Raw genomic sequence first — 20,750 nt, 5'->3', positions numbered from 1 at the left:
TATTCGTTTTTAAGCTCTTGTTATGTGGTCAGAAGGTAACCATAATCTAAAGATGGCTGAGAAGTACCCTATAAATTTTGAATTTCTCTTATCATTTTAATAGTATGATGATTATTATAATATAATTATTATAAATGTTGCAGAATTTAAGTTAGCTTAACTTGGAGACCTAAACTGTTATCACTTGTGTAGTATTTTCATGTTTAGGTATATATTTCACTTATTTATGCTGTGTTGTCCTTTCTAGTGAGAAGTATATATATATATATATATAAATATTAGACCTATCTTAAATTACTTTTTTTTTATGATTCATTCTTTGGTATGCATTTTAATTATTCTGCTTTATATCAGTGCACATTACGAGTGTATATAAAGAAACTTATGTTTCTGAATAAACTTCAAGTCTTTATTAGATAATGTGGTTATGCACAGTGATCACATTAGTGCATAGAACAATACAGTATTGGGTAATGTAAACATAATGCTGTAAATAAAGTAAATGTCAACACACATTAGTCTAGTTTCTATGTTGAGTTTTCTCATACAAAGAATTTTAAAGTTGGCATGGTAAGTCCATGTCACTAGGAAGTGTTGAAGTTTATCTGTTCAATTGAGTGCTGCAATGAGTACACCAGTTGGCATGGTAAGCTCATGTCAGGTCTAGGAAACATTAAGTTTATCTGTTGAGCACTGGGGAAACAGAGTACACCATTTGTAATGTAACGTTACTTTTATCTCCCTTATTACCAGTTGCTATATTTTTGTTTCTTTTTGAACCTTTTGTTGTTAGCAGTTGATCCCAAACAATATTTGTTTGTTTTTTTTAATACTTTTTGCCCCCTCATGTGTTGTTGTTGTATTAGTTTGGAGAACTGATTAGTGAAGACATGGCTCCATTGGACTCCAGTGCAGAACAGTCAGAAGTGAGTGCCAGAATGCCGACTGCATGTCCAGCTTGTTTTTTTTTTTAATTGTTGGTCTTTGGACTACTAAATATTATTGTCCTCAGTGTATTGTGTTTTGCATAATTTTCTAATCCTTTATTTGCATGTTTTGAATAGTTACATTACATTTGTAAACCTAAACATGGATCAAAAGCATTGAGATGCACCATTAGTTTTAGATCAATCTTTTCCTTGTAGATCAAATAGTTCAAACTAGTTTTCTAAAAACAAATTGTAAGTTTGATGATTTTCAAATAATGTTCAACACTAGCCACTAGTTGAACAAATTTCACTTGGCATGTTTTCTTTTATCACTAATCATATTTGTTGTTCTTTGTTCAAATTTCAGTTGTGGCTTTTTTTTTAGAAAATGGTTTAGTTTTGTTGTATGCATTGTGTTCAAGCAATGTCGATGTGTTTCTTAAAAAAACTTTCAAATATATTTATTGTGCTGAGTTGTTTGCTGTGCTGTGTCAACTGTTTTGTTTCTTCCAAAGACTTATGGGGAAAGTAAGATTTGACAAGTCAGTATAAAGAAGAACCATATTCCAATGACATTTGATTAAAAATACATAAAAGGTTGTCTAAAAATTATTGTTAGTGAACCATTAAGAAAAATGAATTTTGAAGCACTGTTGTCCTTGACATTCATTAGAAACATCAAATGTTGGTCTTTACTTGCAAAAAATGAAAAGATTTTGTCTTTGCCTTGATCTTGCAATTACTGTATACACTATTGATCATAGAAAGTCATTATTTCCATTATTCAAAGTTTAGTGTTTAGTTTTTTTTTTTAGTTCATTTTAGTTTCAAGAATCTTTCTCATTTTGTCTTGCTCTTGGAATGATACTGAGAAATCAGCACAGACCTAAACAAAATATTTTTATTTTCTTTTGATAAATGTCTTCAACATGAGTCAGTGTGTTGTAAACAATTTTTTTTGTTTCTTACTTTGAGTTTCAATGAAATAGATTTTTGTTTGGAGATGCAACTGACGCTTGTTGAGTACAAGTTTGTTTTGTATTTTATAAAAGATAAGATTTTTGACATTTCTAGAAATAATTCAAGATATCTTCCCCTCTTCTTACAGAGAAGATGATTAACAGCCTTCACCTACCCAGAGTGCACTTCACCAAGGTTAAACCCCAGCCAAGGTTTAAGCTTTTTAACTGACTAGGAGGACATTACTCTGAATACTTTGATGTTCAGCAGCAGCAGACACACTGGACATATTTATTTATGAATTAATTACTTTTATAGCCTTGATTTATTAACAGATTTACTTCTTTCTCCAAGGCTTTTCATAAGATGGGTATGTAAGAAAATGTTGTGAGAGTCTGCTTTTTGGTACAGACACAGTACTGAACACAGTATCGAGGCCTTGTTGACTGAATGGTACTTATAATGCCTGTTTGATTCGTTGCTTTGTATTGTATAGCTAATGTTGTTGTTATGAGAATGATTCATTGTTAATGGCAATCGTTGGAAATATATGTACACTTATTTTGTTATTACAAAACATATGTTATCAATATTGTTTTGTTTTTTTGTGTAATTACTGGATCCCTTTACATTGTAAAACCACAAAATTTTCTTTATTGCTAAAACAAAATTGGTGTCTTGGCTTTGGTTGCCTAAAGAATTGAGGTTTATTTTTAAATGTCCATTATATCATGCAAACCTTATGAATGACTTATTGAATGGATAAACGATACAGAAATTTTAGTTCTATTTAATTGATATATGTACTGCAATTAGCTGGTCAGATATTATAATGATATTATTTCAATCAGGAGTCTTTGAAGCATTTATTACAGAATGTACATTTTCTGAGTGTTTTTTTTATGTAAACAGTAACACTGTCCAGAAATGCTATTGAAAAAACACTAGATACTGGAGCTTACCATTACATGTGTCTGAGGTTTCAACTAACACAGCGTTAGTGTAAATTTAAAGAATTATACTATTTGCTGTATTAGACTTGCCCAAGAATATTGCATGATTGTCTTACCATCCCTAATTAAACGCATATGTCCTAAATTAGTAATTGTATTTTAATGATCGTTTCATGTCATCAAGTAGAATCAATAGTTGTAGTTCAACAATGTAAAGACAAAGTAGATACATAGAAATATTAACAGGTCAGCGTTTAGTATTTATAGTTAGTATAGTTAGTTTACTAGTGATTGTGTGCATACAAACATTATAGTGTTACAAAAAAGTTCTCCTTTTTCCTGGGGGGGCGGGGGGGGGGGGGGGGGGACCTATGTTAGAGTAATTTTTATTACACAGAGTACAGAAGTAATCTTCATTACACAGAATATAGAAGATAGAAGTAATTTTTATTACACTAATATAGACAAAGTTTTTTTTTTTTGTTGTTGTTGTTTTTGTTGCTATCATAGCAAGTTGTGCACTTATGTTTGATATACTGAATACATTTAATAATCTAGTCTGCTTCTGAATCTTATATAGAAATGATTATATAATTTATAACAACAAATACATTTCAAATGTTAATTACCTCAGTTTGTGCTTAAACTGGAAATATTAATTTTACAAGTCAGGGAGGTCCAATGACAAAATCCAAGGACTTTTTGTAGCATAGATTTGCAATTTTCATGTACACAAATAGTGTTGTTATTAAAAGTTTCTTATATGGCTTCTGGTGTCAGACATTTCATAAGTTTTTGTCATGGAACTTGTTTTAATGTCTCATGGATTAAATAAATGTAGAACCTTTTTATTTTTATTACTAAATTGTTTTTTTGTTGTTTTTTTTACATTTTAAGTTTTGAGGTACATTATTTTTATTTGGTTGGAAGAAAATGTATATTAGCTTTTTTTTTCTAATAGGCAACTAAAGATGCCTTCCATAATGGCTTTAAATTGATTCATAGTTAGTGGGGCAACTAAAGATGCCTTCCATAATGGCTTTAAATTGATTCATAGTTAGTGGGGCAACTAAAAATGCCTTCCATAATGGCTTTAAATTGATTCATAGTTAGTAGGGCATTTGTTCTGTGCTTGCAGTTTGAGTAATTTTCAAGATTTCACTCTACATTTGATCACCTATTAGTTTCATTTATGGAGCAAATTATTTTTGGGCAGTAAATGGTCTGTGTTGAATTGAACACGAGAAAGTGTTCTGCTTTCTAGGGATCAATTTAAGGTTAAGGTTTATGTGAGGGTTAAGGGTTAAGTTATGATTTTCACCCTTGTCTTTTATTACATGGAATATTTGGTCTTGACTGAATGACCATTTGTGTGTTGGTGTGCCAGGCACTTCAAGGTGTGTCAATGGTGTTTGTAAAGGAAAAAAAATCTGAAATATTAGAAATATTTTTTATTTCATTAATGTAATTATTGATAAGGAGTATTACTACATGGCCTCAGTTAAACCTAGTTTAACCCTAACCCTAGCTTGATGATAATGTTATCAAGTGATGTGATGTTTGTATGAGTACAGTTATAACAAGAATTGTATTGGTGTATATCCTAGTATGTTTAACACAATGATAACTTTTTGATTGGATTTAGCGGAGTGCCTGTGTGTATGATAACATTGACTGGGCCATGTATGGCAAAGATAGGACACTTAAATAGTTGAGTGACACAAGTGCATCATTTATTTATTCCTATGGTGTCTTCATATATTAAACAGTTGCAATAAACATTGTTGGGATGGTGGGTCCGTCAACCTCTAGCTCGGGGAAAAATGTTTATATATAGTTGATCTTCTGATGAGACATTGACCTAAGAAAAGGATTATGGGCACGACATGGCCTAAATTGTGCCGATGTGCCTAAACTCAAAAACTTAAACTCACATTGACCTAAAGCCACAATATATAATTAAAAATTAAGAGAAAAAAAAAACTGCTTGTTTGTTTGTTTTTTTAAATAGGGAAGAGGTGCTTTTTTTCTTGATATCACCTTACCTTGTGTTGAGTTGACCTAATAGTCAAGGTGTACTAGTCTGGCCATGTATAACAGTGACACCCCAACCAACATTACAGTATGAATAATAGTTTCACATATTGAATACATTACAAAACATTCAATTACTACTTATGTATATGTGTGTCTAGCTTGAAACACCTGCACAGAGAGAGATTGTTTCAATTTTGATGTTTGAAAAGTTTCTCAAGTTAGTTCATTTCTTTGTAAGTCAACTAACAATATTAGTACAAGCTCCTAAACATTGTATTGGGTTGAGAATGAACATGTTGATAACCTCCACCTTGTGCTAAATGTTTCCTGATGACTACATCCTGCTTTCAGCTTCGTTTTACTGTTGTTCAAAGTTTTACTATCAAATTTACTTGAGATGGAGATGTATGGACTATGTGAATGTCTTGTAGTCTGTTAGTTTCAATGACTCATTGCAAATGACATTAAGTTTGTCAAGATTAACAGTTTTTTTTCCCCTCTTTGTTTCAGTACCATTCTAATTTATTTTGCTATACAATCTCAGAGCTAACTACTTCTTGACATGTGTATTATGTACATTTAATTTCTCTCAAGTCCTGGTTCAGTTTGTTTGTAATTATAGTTACAATAACATTTCTGAACAGATAACAAATTAGAATGACTTTGTTTTTTGTTATTCAATCTGTTTTGTTTTTGTTGTTTTTTTATTGTCAGTAAAATATTTACTATAAATGTAGAGAGTAGGTGACTTATTCCTTTATTTTGAACAACACAGAAATGTCTGTAAACAATATATTCATGAAATGTACTAAGATTCTAAAACATACAAAAAAGGAATAATTCCACAGAGCTTTATGGGTACCTGCCATTAGTTGGGGAAAAGTAAAGGCGGTTTGTCATTGTGCTGGCCACATGACACCCTTGTTAAACATGGGCCCTAACATCATCTGCCCCATAAATCTTAAGGTAAGATCGGGGAACTTTACTTTACCACAAAGCAAAATACATTTTCCTATGAGCTCACTAATTTCAACAGAGACATTAATCTCTGTGGCTTCTACTACTTAACCTACTTCTGCGATTTAACCTACTAGTAGATCTAACTTATTCTTTGTTTTATTTTGGGCTAATATTCGCTAATAATAGATAACACTGATTTTTTTTGGGGGGTGGGGGGGGGGGGATAGTAACTTTGACTTTTTTTTTATTTATGATGACCATAGAATATTTCAATCAGATTTATGATTGCACTTGATGAGAAATCATTGTAAAAAGGACTAAAGATAGATTTGTTTGCTAAAGAAAATGTTTTATTACATTTCTATTCTTCCAAGACAGTTTGCCTCCCTCAATGACGGCGTCATGCTGATTGGTCACGCTCCATGCTGTCATCAAGAGCATTGAGCAAACTTTTTAATTTCTCTGTCTGGGAAGCAGGCTCCTGGTTTGGTTCACTGAGCGCACTAATGATTGGTTGAAATCTTGAAGGCTCCACATTGGGCAGAAAGCGGTACAAAGGGAGCCCACTAGCTGAAACTAAAAACTTTTCAAAGTTCCAGCTCACATCACTTGGTTTGATTGGGTCCCAGAAACTCTCACGGGACTTAAACTTGGCCAGTGTTGGTGGAGGACATGAACTCTAATTTAAAAAAAAAAAGAAATTCTGTCAAGACATTTAATAAACATTTAGTATAGTATGAAATTAAGTGTATATAAGTTGCAAAATTTATTCATTCATTATTATTATATTTGATTTTAAATATTATTACAACACAGCCTTAAAACAGAAAAAATATAAAATTTTCATTTGATACTCTAACGATACTTAGAGAAAAAGTTTTAAAATAGCAACAATTAAACAGCATGTTAAAACCTATCTGTAAGAAATTGACCTCGACTAATTCTAAATTACGAGGATTTTTCTTAACTCTCTTATCAATGCTTCTGTTACAATCAATGAATTATGAAAGAATGTATTTAGTATAATCACCCTAATATAAAGTTAAAAAAAATGCTTTTTTTTTAAATCTGGTTTTATACATGAGTGGAACTTCTAAACATATTAGACTCATCACAGAGGTATAAATTAACAAATAAATGTATAAGTAAACTACTTCATAAGTATTTTTTTTAGGCTGCATTAGTTTTGGAATTAGAAACTAAAACTAATCTATAAAATATAGGTAGCAACACAAGATACTAATATATTACAAAAAAAAAAGCTAGTGTGAGTTACAGATACAGGAGTTTACGTGGAGAATTTTATTCAAATTTAATCAATAAAAGTAACTTAGAGAAATACTGTTGGAAATAGTGTCCTCTTATTAAACAAGTATCTAGGATAAAAACTTTTATTTAAGTTTTGTTTAGTACTATTCAAGAAAAATATTTTTTAATTAAAACATTTTTTTTATTAAAAAAAAATAAACCAAAGATGTGACTCACTGACCTAGACACTGCAATCATATTTTGAAATAAGAGTGTCACCAGTCTACGTACAATAAACATTTAAGTCTCACAACTTGGTCAAACTTTGCAGGTAAAGTAATAGACAAGGACCCATAGCTCTGTCAAGCTTAAAATATACAGTAATAAGACTAAGACCCATAACTCTGAATGATAAAAATAATCTCAGTACTGACAGTAGGTATTCTTTTCGATTAACCTGCCTTCAGATATGTGTACAGAGGCGCTTCTTTCTGGCCGTTGACGTCTCCTCTACTCAGCATGTGTATACGTGGGTGGGGCACGAATCCGTTGCCAGGGCGCACATATCTGAGACCATTAAGAATCTCGGTGCCATTAACTCCTGGTTCTTGGTGTCCGAACTGGTCGCATGGGTAGGCCAGCACATTCAAGTTTTGGTTTTCTTCCAATAGTTGATTCAGCTGAAGATAGTGTAATGTCAGACCTGCGAAACAGACATCTTGTGTCAGACTTGTGGGTTGTAAAATTCACTATTGTAGGCTAAATAGAACTAGACCGGAAGGCTCTATTCAAGATTTATCTCCCATGTCCTTGGATTTGAAAATAATAAAAGGGACATAATATAGTACAAAGACAGTTTCTTGAACTTATATTACTTCTTTGACTTTGAAATATTAGGCTACTACTTTGACGAAATATTACTACTTGGAATAAGGAGATATTACTAGTTTGAATTAAGAAATATATATATCTTATGTAATTAATATTGCGATTTAAACTTTATTTTCTTATTGGATAAATTCGAAATGTTCCGTGTTTTTTTTTTCGAAGTCTAATTTCATCATAACATATAGTTTGCCAAAATTCATTATCAAAACTGCACTAGTGTGAAAATATACATAGTTAAACCTTGTCATTAGAGTCTATGAATTCGTGTTGTACAATTGTAATAGGCTTAAATAGGGTTAGGGTCATTGTGGGAACATGTTTGAGAATCCATTATTTTTTAATTATTTATTTATTTTGTGTGTGCAAAAAGAGGTCGCTAGAGCGAAATAAAATGTTCTAATTTTTGGCTCCCTTATAAATACATATAAATGTAAAAAGCTTCCTGATAATCTCCCTTTCTCATCTAACTATCTACAGTGACTAGATAAGTGTAGTGGGCACTAGACAACTTACGACAATAGGTAGCCACGTTGACAACTAGAGTTAGCGCTCCTTGAGCCAGATCTGAGACTTTGGTAGTCTGTCTGTTTTGGATGTCCGTCACAGTGTAGTCCAGGATGGTGGAGTTGGGTCTGGCGTAACAGCGGGACTGATACCTGCCTGGTCGTCCTACAAGAAGAACGTTTAAGACTTGTAATTATATGTATCCTAAAGATCATTTCGTGTTGCAATCTAAAGCAATAATACCAATCAATAAAATTATCATTATTAAATGGGCGTAAAATACGAATCGTTCTTACAATGAGACAGATTTAAAGGCATCACGACACATTGACAGCCAAGTGGATCAACAGCAACCAATGAAAGTTTTCTTTAAGATTATAGGTCTAAAAAAATCTATTGAAAGATTAATGGCTGATCAGAAGAGACTCAAACGTTAGAATTTGAATACAATGTATGCTCTATTTCAGTATGTCCTACAAGATTTGTCTTAATTTCGTGGCCAAAAAAGTCTTAAGTATGAATCTAGAAACAGGCGACTTGATGCCACACCAAAGAGTATAGACTTCGAGCTTGTCAACAAACAAGAAGAAAAACATAAAAAAAATAATTTAAAAAATAAAAAAAAGCTTATAAGATGTGTAGTTGTTTCAATTACTTTGGATCAGTCATGTCATTAAATTTGTAATAGATCTAGACCAGCGATTAATATTTTTACTAATTGTTTTCGTTTAGCGCTATTTCATGCTTTTAGCTTTCTCAACACACTGTGATTAGTTGGAAACATCTATCTATCTAGGATAATCTAGGCCTATCTCTCGAATCTCTCTCTCTCACTCTCTCTCTCTCTCTCTCTATCTATCTAGTATCTATGATAATCTAGGCCTATCTCTCGAATCTCTCTCTCACACTCTCTCTCTCTATCTATCTATCTATCTATCTAGTATCTATGATAATCTAGGCCTATCTATCTATCTATCTATCTATCTATCGAGGCTTATCTATCTACAGGTGTTCCAGGATATTGGCATTACTCAATGGTTAATTTTTTATTTAAAAAAAAAGCCAAACTTCACCAACCTGCTTGGCCACTAGTTACAACTGCCAAAGCAAAGATGATAGTGGTGAACATTCTAAAAGACCACTATCAATTATTCTCCCAGACTGACCGCACAATCGAAAGATGGTAAGTGAACAGACCTTGTATCTAGTTTCACTGCTCGATTTCATTGAAATAAATCTAGACTAGACCAAATGTAACTACAATTAACATTCTGTGTTTAGTCAGCGTTGTTTCAACACTAGCTCATCATCGGCGTACTACTGAAAGTTAATGTATGTGGGTACAATATTGTTAATGAAATAATTTCCCCACAATTGACCAAAGTATGCTTCATATTGGAATTTTATTCATTTTATATATATAGCCTATATTTGTGTGTGTGTGTGACTATCATAATGAAATGGTGTGTGTGTGTGTGACTATCATAATGAAATGGTGTGTGTGTGTGTGACTATCATAATGAAATGGTGTGTGTGTGTGTGACTATCATTATGAAATGGTGTGTGTGTGTGTGACTATCATAATGAAATGGTGTGTGTGTGTGTGACTATCATAATGAAATGGTGTGTGTGTGTGTGACTATCATAATGAAATGGTGTGTGTGTGTGTGACTATCATTATGAAATGGTGTGTGTGTGTGTGACTATCATTATGAAATGGTGTGTGTGTGTGACTATCATTATGAAATGGTGTGTGTGTGTGACTATCATTATGAAATGGTGTGTGTGTGTGACTATCATTATGAAATGGTGTGTGTGTGTGTGACTATCATTATGAAATGGTGTGTGTGTGTGACTATCAATATGAAATGGTGTGTGTGTGTGTGTGACTATCATTATGAAATGGTGTGTGTGTGTGTGACTATCATTATGAAATGGTGTGTGTGTGTGTGTGACTATCATTATGAAATGGTGTGTGTGTGTGTGTGTGACTATCATTATGAAATGGTGTGTGTGTGTGACTATCATTATGAAATGGTGTGTGTGTGTGTGACTATCATTATGAAATGGTGTGTGTGTGTGTGTGTGTGTGACTATCATTATGAAATGGTGTGTGTGTGTGACTATCATTATGAAATGGTGTGTGTGTGACTATCATTATGAAATGGTGTGTGTGTGTGTGACTATCATTATGAAATGGTGTGTGTGTGTGTGTGACTATCATTATGAAATGGTGTGTGTGTGTGACTATCATTATGAAATGGTGTGTGTGTGTGACTATCATTATGAAATGGTGTGTGTGTGTGTGTGTGACTATCATTATGAAATGGTGTGTGTGTGTGTGTGACTATCATTATGAAATGGTGTGTGTGTGTGTGACTATCATTATGAAATGGTGTGTGTGTGTGACTATCATTATGAAATGGTGTGTGTGTGTGACTATCATTATGAAATGGTGTGTGTGTGTGTGACTATCATTATGAAATGGTGTGTGTGTGTGACTATCATTATGAAATGGTGTGTGTGTGTGTGACTATCATTATGAAATGGTGTGTGTGTGTGTGACTATCATTATGAAATGGTGTGTGTGTGTGACTATCATTATGAAATGGTGTGTGTGTGTGTGTGACTATCATTATGAAATGGTGTGTGTGTGTGTGTGTGACTATCATTATGAAATGGTGTGTGTGTGTGTGACTATCATTATGAAATGGTGTGTGTGTGTGTGACTATCATTATGAAATGGTGTGTGTGTGTGTGTGACTATCATTATGAAATGGTGTGTGTGTGTGTGTGACTATCATTATGAAATGGTGTGTGTGTGTGTGACTATCATTATGAAATGGTGTGTGTGTGTGTGACTATCATTATGAAATGGTGTGTGTGTGTGTGTGACTATCATTATGAAATGGTGTTCATGATTTGTTAAAAAAAATACTTATAATGAAAGAAATTGGGGTAGTGTCTTATTAGAGAGAGGGGGGGGGGAGGAAGAAGAGAAATGGAAGGGTATTCAGTATGTGTGTGTGTAAGTATGTGTGTGTGTATGATTAGAGAAAATTCTGATTAAGTCCAAATGTATAGTCAGTCATATTGTACAGATTACAGTTACATCTTCAAATACTTTAAAAATATGGAATAAGTGCTAAACAAACACATAGGGCCTACATTTAAACAGACACATAAACATAAACACATTTAAATAAAAAAACACAAAAAAAAACATAAGCAAAACACACAAACATAAACAAACACATAAACATAGACAAACACACATATAAATAAACACACACACATAAACAAACCCATAAACACACACATAAAATAAAGAAACCTATAAACACACACATAAAATAAAACATAAACAAATACACACAGATAAAGAAACACACACTAAACAAACAAACACAAACATAAATAAACACACACACATAAACAAACACATTAAACATAAACGAAAACACACACACACACATAAATGCATAAAGCACACAGACAACCAAAAATATGAAATGAGTAAAGACTTTGAGTAAAGAGGTTCTTTAACAAAAAATGTGCCCCATACACTCACATCATTTTAATCCGCTTCTGAAGATATAACAAACGATTGTCATCTGCTTGTCATCATAAACCAGATGGCATATCTCTGTCTAGGGTCAACTTGTTAATTAACATCAAATTAATTAGAGACAACTTTGTCAATAAAAAAAAACAACAGCTAATAATGAGAAGGTTAGTCTGTTACCTCCCTTCCCTGGTCATAATTGAAATATATTCTTTTTTTTTTTTTTAGTCAGGAAGGCTACAGGCATAGGTGGCATAGCTCAAATATGTGACAATATCTTGCTTTCACTTTCTGTCTTGCCATTTACAGCCATGGCATACAGCAATCGAATTCAGCTCTTCATATCTTCCAGTTTAACACAAACTCACTCATCAACGAATTCCCACCCCCACCCCCACCCCCCGCCCCCCCCCCCCCCCCGCGAAAAAAAAATTATATGTATTTATAAGTGTGTGTGTGTGTGTGTGTACATAATCTTTATTACATTCTGACCCTTCATTCTTTCGGAAGACGTTTATTGTGCCCTAGAATAGGTTCTTCCATGAGTTAGTGAAAAAAATTGTAGATTCCCCGACATTACTAGCAAAGGGGTCTTGGGGAGCGCTAGGAGCTCCCCATCGCGGGGCGAAGCCCCGCCGCCAAGCACTATTTCTGATATTGAAAACCAACAAAATGCATATACTGAGGTATCTACAGTGCATTTTCCTGCTATTAAAAAGTTCTATTTCAAAAACCTAATGTGCTATTCTTACTGACTTAGACCCTCCCACGCCGTTCGGAGCATTTGACGTCAAGAAGTTTCCATAAAAATCTGTCACTGGTAATGTCTGAAGCCTCTTCCCACCTACCATGAGGACCTCCATGAATGAGTGGCGTCAAGTTGTACTAGGATATCATTGCAACTCTTCTTATGCGTAATTCATTTTGTCGGAGAACATGTCCCGCAAACCTCATGCGTCGTTCTCTCACAATCTTACTAAGGGGTCGACTCCCAGTTCGGCATAGGATTTCCTTGATTTAGATCCGATCTCTATAATTGACTCCTGAAATCTGTCTTAGCCATCTTTGTTGAGCTATATTTAGTGTTTTTCGATTTCGGTAGATGACTATTCACTGCAGTTTATTAATGGAGCCCTGCCACTGGTAAAAATGTGTAACCTCTCTTGAATACGCTCTTGGAATTAAGTGACTGTAGTTTGCTTTAGATTTTATATCGAAAAGAGAAGTTTTATCGACAAAATCTTCTGTTGGGGGTTTTCCACCTCAAAATGCTCTGTAGGGGGATCTTAGACTCAAAACCATCTGGAGGGGTTTTAAACTTAAAAAAAAAAAGCCATCTGTAGAAGAAACTCAAAACCCCCGATTGGCTTGGCTACGCTCAAATAATTTTAGTGTGTAATTTGCTTTTTTTATATTGAAGATGTATTTTTAGCACCAAACCTCTCTGAATGGGGGTTTAAACTCAAAACCCCTTTCGGCAACGCTCATAGCATTTTGAGTGCGTAATTTGCTTTTTTTCTTACGCTGAAGATGGCGGGTGTTTAAACTCAAAACCCCTTTGACTACGCTCATAGATTTTAGAGTGAGTAATTTCTTTTATTTATATTGAAGAGGTACTTTTTAGCTTCAAACTCCACTGGAGGGGAGTTTAAACTCAAAACCCCATAGACTACACTCATAATATTTTTAGTGTATAATTTGCTTTTTTTTTATTATTAAAAAGAGGTATTTTTTACCTTCAAACCCCGCTGAAGTGGGGTTTAAACTCAAAACTGAGTCAAAACCCATTGAGCTACATTTTGAGTGCGTAATTAGCTTTTTTTTTATATTAAAGAGAAGGTTTATCGTAAATTTTAGACGGGGTTTTAAAATCAAAATCTCCCTTAACTGTGCTCTTGGAATTAGGGGATTTTCGTTTGCATTTTTTTTTTGTTTTGTTTTATAGAAGAGGGGGAGTTAACTGCGAAAACCCCAGGTAGGGGGTTTAAAACTCAAAACCCCTGGTAGGGGTTTTAAACTCAAAACCCCTAGTAGGGGTTTTTAAACTCGAACCGCTATGGTAGGGGTTTTAAACTCGAACACCCCTGGTAGGGGTTTTTAAACTCGAACCCCCCCTGGTAGGGGTTTTTAAACTCGAACCCCCCTGGTAGGGGGTTTTAAAGTCAAAACCCCTTTGGTTGTGCTAGGGCAAGTGATGGTTTAGTATTAAAATCTCATCTAAAATAAACAAAATCAAAGCAAAAAATCAGTCACTAAATTCCGACTCCCCCCCCCCCCAAGGGGGGGGATTTCATTTCGGGGGGGGGGGGAGGTTTGAACCCCAAGAACCCCCCCCCCTGGCTACGCCCATGCTTGTCATACATGTAAGGAATGTGTATCGATGTGAGCGACACTGCAACTTGAAACATCTGCACTGTGACTATACCGTGACTATAGAAAGTACAGAAAGATGACAATGGATTGTTGTTTTTTCTCATGAACAGTTCATCATCATCAAACTCCAAACAACAGGACAGTGCCCTGTCCTGCACTGTGCTATAATAGCTTGCTCAGGCCTGGACAGCCTCCACCACGGGGAAGTGCGGTCAGGGCGCATCATGCGCTCCCAGACTCCACGGGCTTTTTGGGACTTGTCCCAGCACTCAAACCAATTTTTCATTTCAGTTTTTTGTATTATAGCCAGGGCTTGATGAAAGCTTACAGCCTGTCCAGTGAGGACAGTTCATCAGAGGTACTGACATGCTTCATTAGATATACTACATATTGAATGCTTTCATTGCCTGTAAGAAGCAGAACAAATCAAAAACTAAAGATCAGATCAAATGGAGAGTAAACAATTTTAATTACTGTTTTTTTGAGACAGTCAATACTAGATTTGAGGTAAATAATATCCATTTTTCGAACTTGAAAGATGACCTCGGCGATTAGGCAGCTGTTCTCTTTTTAAAAATTCAACGGAGAGTTCTCAATTTTATGCCTGTTTAATGCAATCTATAGAAGTCTGTACATTGCGAGTTGCGTCCCTTTGACCAAGGCTGACTCAGTTGTTCTCTAAAGCAAAGTCGTACACGCCATGACATCTGTGAAGGTTTCTGTGGAAACAGTGAAAAACCTAACTGAAAAAAAAAAAGATGAAAAAAAAATTAAATTATAATTCGTAAGGAGGAACTCAAAATTACAAGGTAAAAGCCAATATTATGAGCATAGTTTTAAAACAAAAACCAACACATTAACTTGCTGTTCTGGCGCGATTGAAATCTAAGCGGATATTTGAGGAAATTTCATTGTCCCAGTTGACAAATTAGTTTAAAAGAAAAAAATCTTTATTAAAATTCTGTTTGTTTTAGTATTTCGACTTTCGTAGACAAAGCTAGCTTTTTTATTTTAAAAAATCAGCATTGTATACCACGGTATGAGGGTTGGAGTTGTATCCCTTTGATCAAACAGCTCTAAGTACATATAGGCTTATTAAACATGTATTGTGTTTAATCCAATATTTATATATGTCTGGACGCACATTCCCATAGATAGGCCAACTCTATTATTTAAGTTCTTAAATGTCAGGCGTCCATGGGCGGGTATATCTACTTACTTGACTTCTTCGTTACTCTCCTGAACTTCTTTTTTCTTGGAGCCGCCTTCGTCGTGAATATCCCCGAGCGCGCCATTCAACGTGTGGTTGGGGTTGACTACACAAGATGGTTTGCTGGGGTCCACGGAGGTGTGAGGCAACTCGGGGTCGCTGGCTGGGTGACGTTTGTCGTCTTGTGGCAGCGGAACCATCTGCGATTTGGAGGCAGTCATACTGCGTAAAGAAATTAGTGAAACATTTTAGATCTACACATAATTAAGATGTAAACTGTTTAAGATAAATCTTCTGGTTCGCGGGTTTTTACATCTATAAATGACAATACACCTCTTGTGTGGTTCAATAGTTAACTTCATGGGGTTCGATAGTAAGCTTTGTGTGGTTCAGGAGTAAAGTCTGTGTGGTTTAGGCCTGGGGAAGCTATACCCTGCCTCAACGTGGCGCCCGGTTGGAAACGATCGTGAGGGGGGCAATTAGGCCAAAGGGTAGCGTAGCAGAACTCCTGTGGGTGTGCCTAAGGGGGTGCGAGAGCATTCCCATTTCACTGTGTTGATTGTAAAAGAGCTTCCACAACCTGTGTCAACATCCAGGTGCCGTCCCTCAAAGGGCCGTTCCATTAATGGCGTGTCCCGCTTGGTTAGCCTGGTACAGAAAAGGAAAAGCGGGGGTCCCGGTGTAAGATTGGAGTGTCCCGCTTGGTTAGCCTGGTACAGAAAAGGAAAGGCGGGGGTCCCGGTGTAAGATTGGAGTGTCCCGCTTGGTTAGCCTGGTACAGTAAAGGAAAGGCGGGGGTCCCGGTGTAAGATTGGAGTGTCCCGCTTGGTTAGCCTGGTACAGTAAAGGAAAGGCGGGGGTCCCGGTGTAAGATTGGAGTGTCCCGCTTGGTTAGCCTGGTACAGAAAAGGAAAGGCGGGGGTCCCGGTGTAAGATTGGAGTGTCCCGCTTGGTTAGCCTGGTACAGTAAAGGAAAGGCGGGGGTCCCGGTGTAAGATTGGAGTGTCCCGCTTGGTTAGCCTGGTACAGTAAAGGAAAGGCGGGGGTCCCGGTGTAAGATTGGAGTGTCCCGCTTGGTTAGCCTGGTACAGTAAAGGAAAGGCGGGGGTCCCGGTGTAAGATTGGAGTGCCCATGTCACTGGAAATAAATTAAACACGAGTTTAACCCCCGAGTCTAACCGTCTGTCGAAGGTGTCTGACTGACCCCCCCCCCCCAAAAGACAGAACATAGTGTACACTGTTCATTCAGGTCGGTGAGAGGGAGCTCTTGTTCGCTTTTGATGGGTTCCACGTGTGATGCACAACTCTACACGACAATTTCAAATAGTGTGGCTAAAGAGTAAAGTCTGTGTGGTTCAAGAGTAAAGCCTGTGTGCTCACAAGAGTAAAGTCTGTGTGGTTTAAGAGTAAAGTCTATGTGGTTCAAGAGTAAAGTCTGTGTGGTTCAAGAGTAAAGTCTGTGTGCTCACAAGAGTAAAGTCTGTGTGGTTCAAGAGTAAAGTCTGTGTGCTCACAAGAGTAAAGTCTGTGTGCTCACAAGAGTAAAGTCTGTGTGGTTCAAGAGTAAAGTCTATGTGGTTCAAGAGTAAAGTCTATGTGGTTCAAGAGTAAAGTCTATGTGGTTCAAGAGTAAAGTCTATGTGGTTCAAGAGTAAAGTCTGTGTGGTTCAAGAGTAAAGTCTGTGTGGTTCAAGAGTAAAGTCTGTGTGGTTCAAGAGTAAAGTCTGTGTGGTTCAAGAGTAAAGTCTGTGTGGTTCAAGAGTAAAGTCTATGTGGTTCAAGAGTAAAGTCTATGTGGTTCAAGAGTAAAGTCTGTGTGGTTCAAGAGTAAAGTCTGTGTGGTTCAAGAGTAAAGTCTGTGTGCTCACAAGAGTAAAGTCTATGTGGTTCAAGAGTAAAGTCTATGTGGTTCAAGAGTAAAGTCTGTGTGGTTCAAGAGTAAAGTCTGTGTGGTTCAAGAGTAAAGTCTGTGTGCTCACAAGAGTAAAGTCTGTGTGCTCACAAGAGTAAAGTCTATGTGGTTCAAGAGTAAAGTCTGTGTGGTTCAAGAGTAAAGTCTGTGTGCTCACAAGAGTAAAGTCTGCGTGGTTCAAGAGTAAAGTCTATGTGGTTCAAGAGTAAAGTCTGTGTGGTTCAAGAGTAAAGTCTATGTGGTTCAAGAGTAAAGTCTGTGTGGTTCAAGAGTAAAGTCTATGTGGTTCAAGAGTAAAGTCTGTGTGGTTCAAGAGTAAAGTCTGTGTGGTTCAAGAAAATGTCTGCGTGTTTCGATAGTAAAGTCTGTGTGCTCACAAGAGTAAAGTCTGTGTGCTCACAAGAGTTAAGTCTGTGTGCTCACAAGAGTAAAGTCTGTGTGCTCACAAGAGTAAAGTCTGTGTGCTCACAAGAGTTAAGTCTGTGTGGTTCAAGAGTAAAGACTGTGTGCTCACAAGAGTAAAGTCTGTGTGCTCACAAGAGTAAAGTCTGTGTGCTCACAAGAGTAAAGTCTGTGTGGTTCAAGAGTAAAGTCTGTGTGCTCACAAGAGTAAAGTCTTTGTGCTCACAAGAGTAAAGTCTGTGTGCTCACAAGAGTAAAGTCTGTGTGGTTCAAGAGTAAAGACTGTGTGCTCACAAGAGTAAAGTCTGTGTGCTCACAAGAGTAAAGTCTGTGTGCTCACAAGAGTAAAGTCTGTGTGGTTCAAGAGTAAAGTCTATGTGGTTCAAGAGTAAAGTCTGTGTGGTTCAAGAGTAAAGTCTGTGTGGTTCAAGAGTAAAGTCTGTGTGGTTCAAGAGTAAAGTCTATGTGGTTCAAGAGTAAAGTCTGTGTGGTTCAAGAGTAAAGTCTGTGTGGTTCAAGAGTAAAGTCTGTGTGCTCACAAGAGTAAAGTCTGTGTGCTCACAAGAGTAAAGTCTGTGTGCTCACAAGAGTAAAGTCTGTGTGGTTCAAGAGTAAAGTCTATGTGGTTCAAGAGTAAAGTCTGTGTGGTTCAAGAGTAAAGTCTGTGTGGTTCAAGAGTAAAGTCTGTGTGCTCACAAGAGTAAAGTCTATGTGGTTCAAGAGTAAAGTCTGTGTGGTTCAAGAGTAAAGTCTGTGTGGTTCAAGAAAATGTCTGCGTGTTTCGATAGTAAAGTCTGTGTGCTCACAAGAGTAAAGTCTGTGTGCTCACAAGAGTAAAGTCTGTGTGGTTCAAGAGTAAAGTCTGTGTGGTTCAAGAGTAAAGTCTGTGTGCTCACAAGAGTAAAGTCTGTGTGGTTCAAGAGTATAGTTTGTGTGGTTCAAGAGTAAAGTCTGTGTGCTCACAAGAGTTAAGTCTGTGTGGTTCAAGAGTAAAGTCTATGTGGTTCAAGAGTAAAGTCTGTGTGCTCACAAGAGTAAAGTCTGTGTGCTCACAAGAGTAAAGTCTGTGTGCTCACAAGAGTAAAGTCTGTGTGGTTCAAGAGTAAAGTCTGTGTGCTCACAAGAGTAAAGTCTTTGTGCTCACAAGAGTAAAGTCTGTGTGCTCACAAGAGTAAAGTCTGTGTGGTTCAAGAGTAAAGACTGTGTGCTCACAAGAGTAAAGTCTGTGTGCTCACAAGAGTAAAGTCTGTGTGCTCACAAGAGTAAAGTCTGTGTGGTTCAAGAGTAAAGTCTATGTGGTTCAAGAGTAAAGTCTGTGTGGTTCAAGAGTAAAGTCTGTGTGGTTCAAGAGTAAAGTCTGTGTGGTTCAAGAGTAAAGTCTATGTGGTTCAAGAGTAAAGTCTGTGTGGTTCAAGAGTAAAGTCTGTGTGGTTCAAGAAAATGTCTGCGTGTTTCGATAGTAAAGTCTGTGTGCTCACAAGAGTAAAGTCTGTGTGCTCACAAGAGTAAAGTCTGTGTGGTTCAAGAGTAAAGTCTGTGTGGTTCAAGAGTAAAGTCTGTGTGCTCACAAGAGTAAAGTCTGTGTGGTTCAAGAGTATAGTTTGTGTGGTTCAAGAGTAAAGTCTGTGTGCTCACAAGAGTTAAGTCTGTGTGGTTCAAGAGTAAGTCTGTGTGCTCACAAGAGTAAAGTCTATGTGGTTCAAGAGTAAAGTCTGTGTGCTCACAAGAGTAAAGTCTATGTGGTTCAAGAGTAAAGTCTGTGTGGTTCAAGAGTAAAGTCTGTGTGCTCACAAGAGTAAAGTCTGTGTGCTCACAAGAGTAAAGTCTGTGTGCTCACAAGAGTAAAGTCTGTGTGGTTCAAGAGTAAAGTCTGTGTGCTCACAAGAGTAAAGTCTGTGTGCTCACAAGAGTAAAGTCTGTGTGCTCACAAGAGTAAAGTCTGTGTGCTCACAAGAGTAAAGTCTGTGTGCTCACAAGAGTAAAGTCTGTGTGCTCACAAGAGTAAAGTCTGTGTGCTCACAAGAGTAAAGTCTGTGTGCTCACAAGAGTAAAGTCTGTGTGGTTCAAGAGTAAAGTCTGTGTGCTCACAAGAGTAAAGTCTGTGTGCTCACAAGAGTAAAGTCTGTGTGCTCACAAGAGTAAAGTCTGTGTGGTTCAAGAGTAAAGTCTATGTGGTTCAAGAGTAAAGTCTGTGTGGTTCAAGAGTAAAGTCTGTGTGGTTCAAGAGTAAAGTCTGTGTGGTTCAAGAGTAAAGTCTGTGTGGTTCAAGAGTAAAGTCTGTGTGGTTTAAGAGTAAAGTCTATGTGGTTTAAGAGTAAAGTCTGTGTGGTTCAAGAGTAAAGTCTGTGTGGTTCAAGAGTAAAGTCTATGTGGTTTAAGAGTAAAGTCTGTGTGGTTCAAGAGTAAAGTCTGTGTGGTTCAAGAGTAAAGTCTGTGTGCTCACAAGAGTAAAGTCTGTGTGGTTCAAGAGTAAAGTCCATGTGGTTCAAGAGTAAAGTCTGTGTGGTTCAAGAGTAAAGTCTGTGTGGTTCAAGAGTAAAGTCTGTGTGGTTCAAGAGTAAAGTCTATGTGGTTCAAGAGTAAAGTCTGTGTGGTTCAAGAGTAAAGTCTGTGTGGTTCAAGAGTAAAGTCTGTGTGCTCACAAGAGTAAAGTCTATGTGGTTCAAGAGTAAAGTCTATGTGGTTCAAGAGTAAAGTCTGTGTGGTTCAAGAGTAAAGTCTGTGTGGTTCAAGAGTAAAGTCTGTGTGCTCACAAGAGTAAAGTCTGTGTGCTCACAAGAGTAAAGTCTATGTGGTTCAAGAGTAAAGT

General features: G+C 36.5%; 2 protein-coding genes across 5 annotated transcripts in view; one reads left to right on the top strand and one right to left on the bottom strand.

The window, feature by feature from the left end:
• Nucleotides 1–5,531, top strand: part of LOC106055975 (huntingtin-interacting protein 1-like) — a 67,265-nt gene extending 61,734 nt beyond the window's left edge. For 3 of the 4 annotated variants that reach the window (XM_056007305.1, XM_056007303.1, XM_056007302.1), the window contains 2 exons: nt 867–926; nt 2,038–5,531. In XM_056007305.1, coding sequence (XP_055863280.1) covers nt 867–926; nt 2,038–2,046 — 69 coding nt within the window. In that variant the 3' untranslated portion in view covers nt 2,047–5,531. The remainder of the gene's footprint in view (nt 1–866; nt 927–2,037) is intronic. The other variant, XM_056007304.1, reaches the window with a different exon arrangement.
• A 10-nt stretch (nt 5,532–5,541) lies between these two features.
• LOC106055976 (epididymal secretory glutathione peroxidase-like) lies at nt 5,542–9,736 on the bottom strand. The gene is made up of 4 exons (XM_013212501.2): nt 9,557–9,736; nt 8,489–8,644; nt 7,549–7,790; nt 5,542–6,518 (listed from the first exon to the last, which is right to left on the bottom strand). The coding sequence occupies exons 1-4, from the start codon at nt 9,606–9,608 to the stop codon at nt 6,240–6,242; spliced, it is 729 nt and encodes a 242-aa protein (XP_013067955.2). The 5' UTR covers nt 9,609–9,736; the 3' UTR covers nt 5,542–6,239.
• Nucleotides 9,737–20,750: the final 11,014 nt, after the last annotated feature.

Source organism: Biomphalaria glabrata, chromosome 12 (genome assembly GCF_947242115.1).
Source record: "Biomphalaria glabrata chromosome 12, xgBioGlab47.1, whole genome shotgun sequence".
Taxonomy (NCBI): Eukaryota; Metazoa; Mollusca; class Gastropoda; family Planorbidae; genus Biomphalaria; species Biomphalaria glabrata.
The sequence above is the reverse complement of the archived record's forward strand: the minus strand, read 5'-3'. Positions and strand labels throughout refer to the sequence as shown.

Coding starts and splice junctions, on each gene's coding strand:
- LOC106055976 (XM_013212501.2), bottom strand. CDS start 9,608: ATGTTCACCACTATCATCTTTGCTTTGGCAGTTGTAACTAGTGGCCAA. Junction 8,645..9,556: donor TGTAACTAGTGGCCAAGCAG/GTTGGTGAAGTT, acceptor TTCTTCTTGTAG/GACGACCAGGCAGGTATCAG. Junction 7,791..8,488: donor CAACGTGGCTACCTATTGTC/GTAAGTTGTCTA, acceptor TCTGTTTCGCAG/GTCTGACATTACACTATCTT.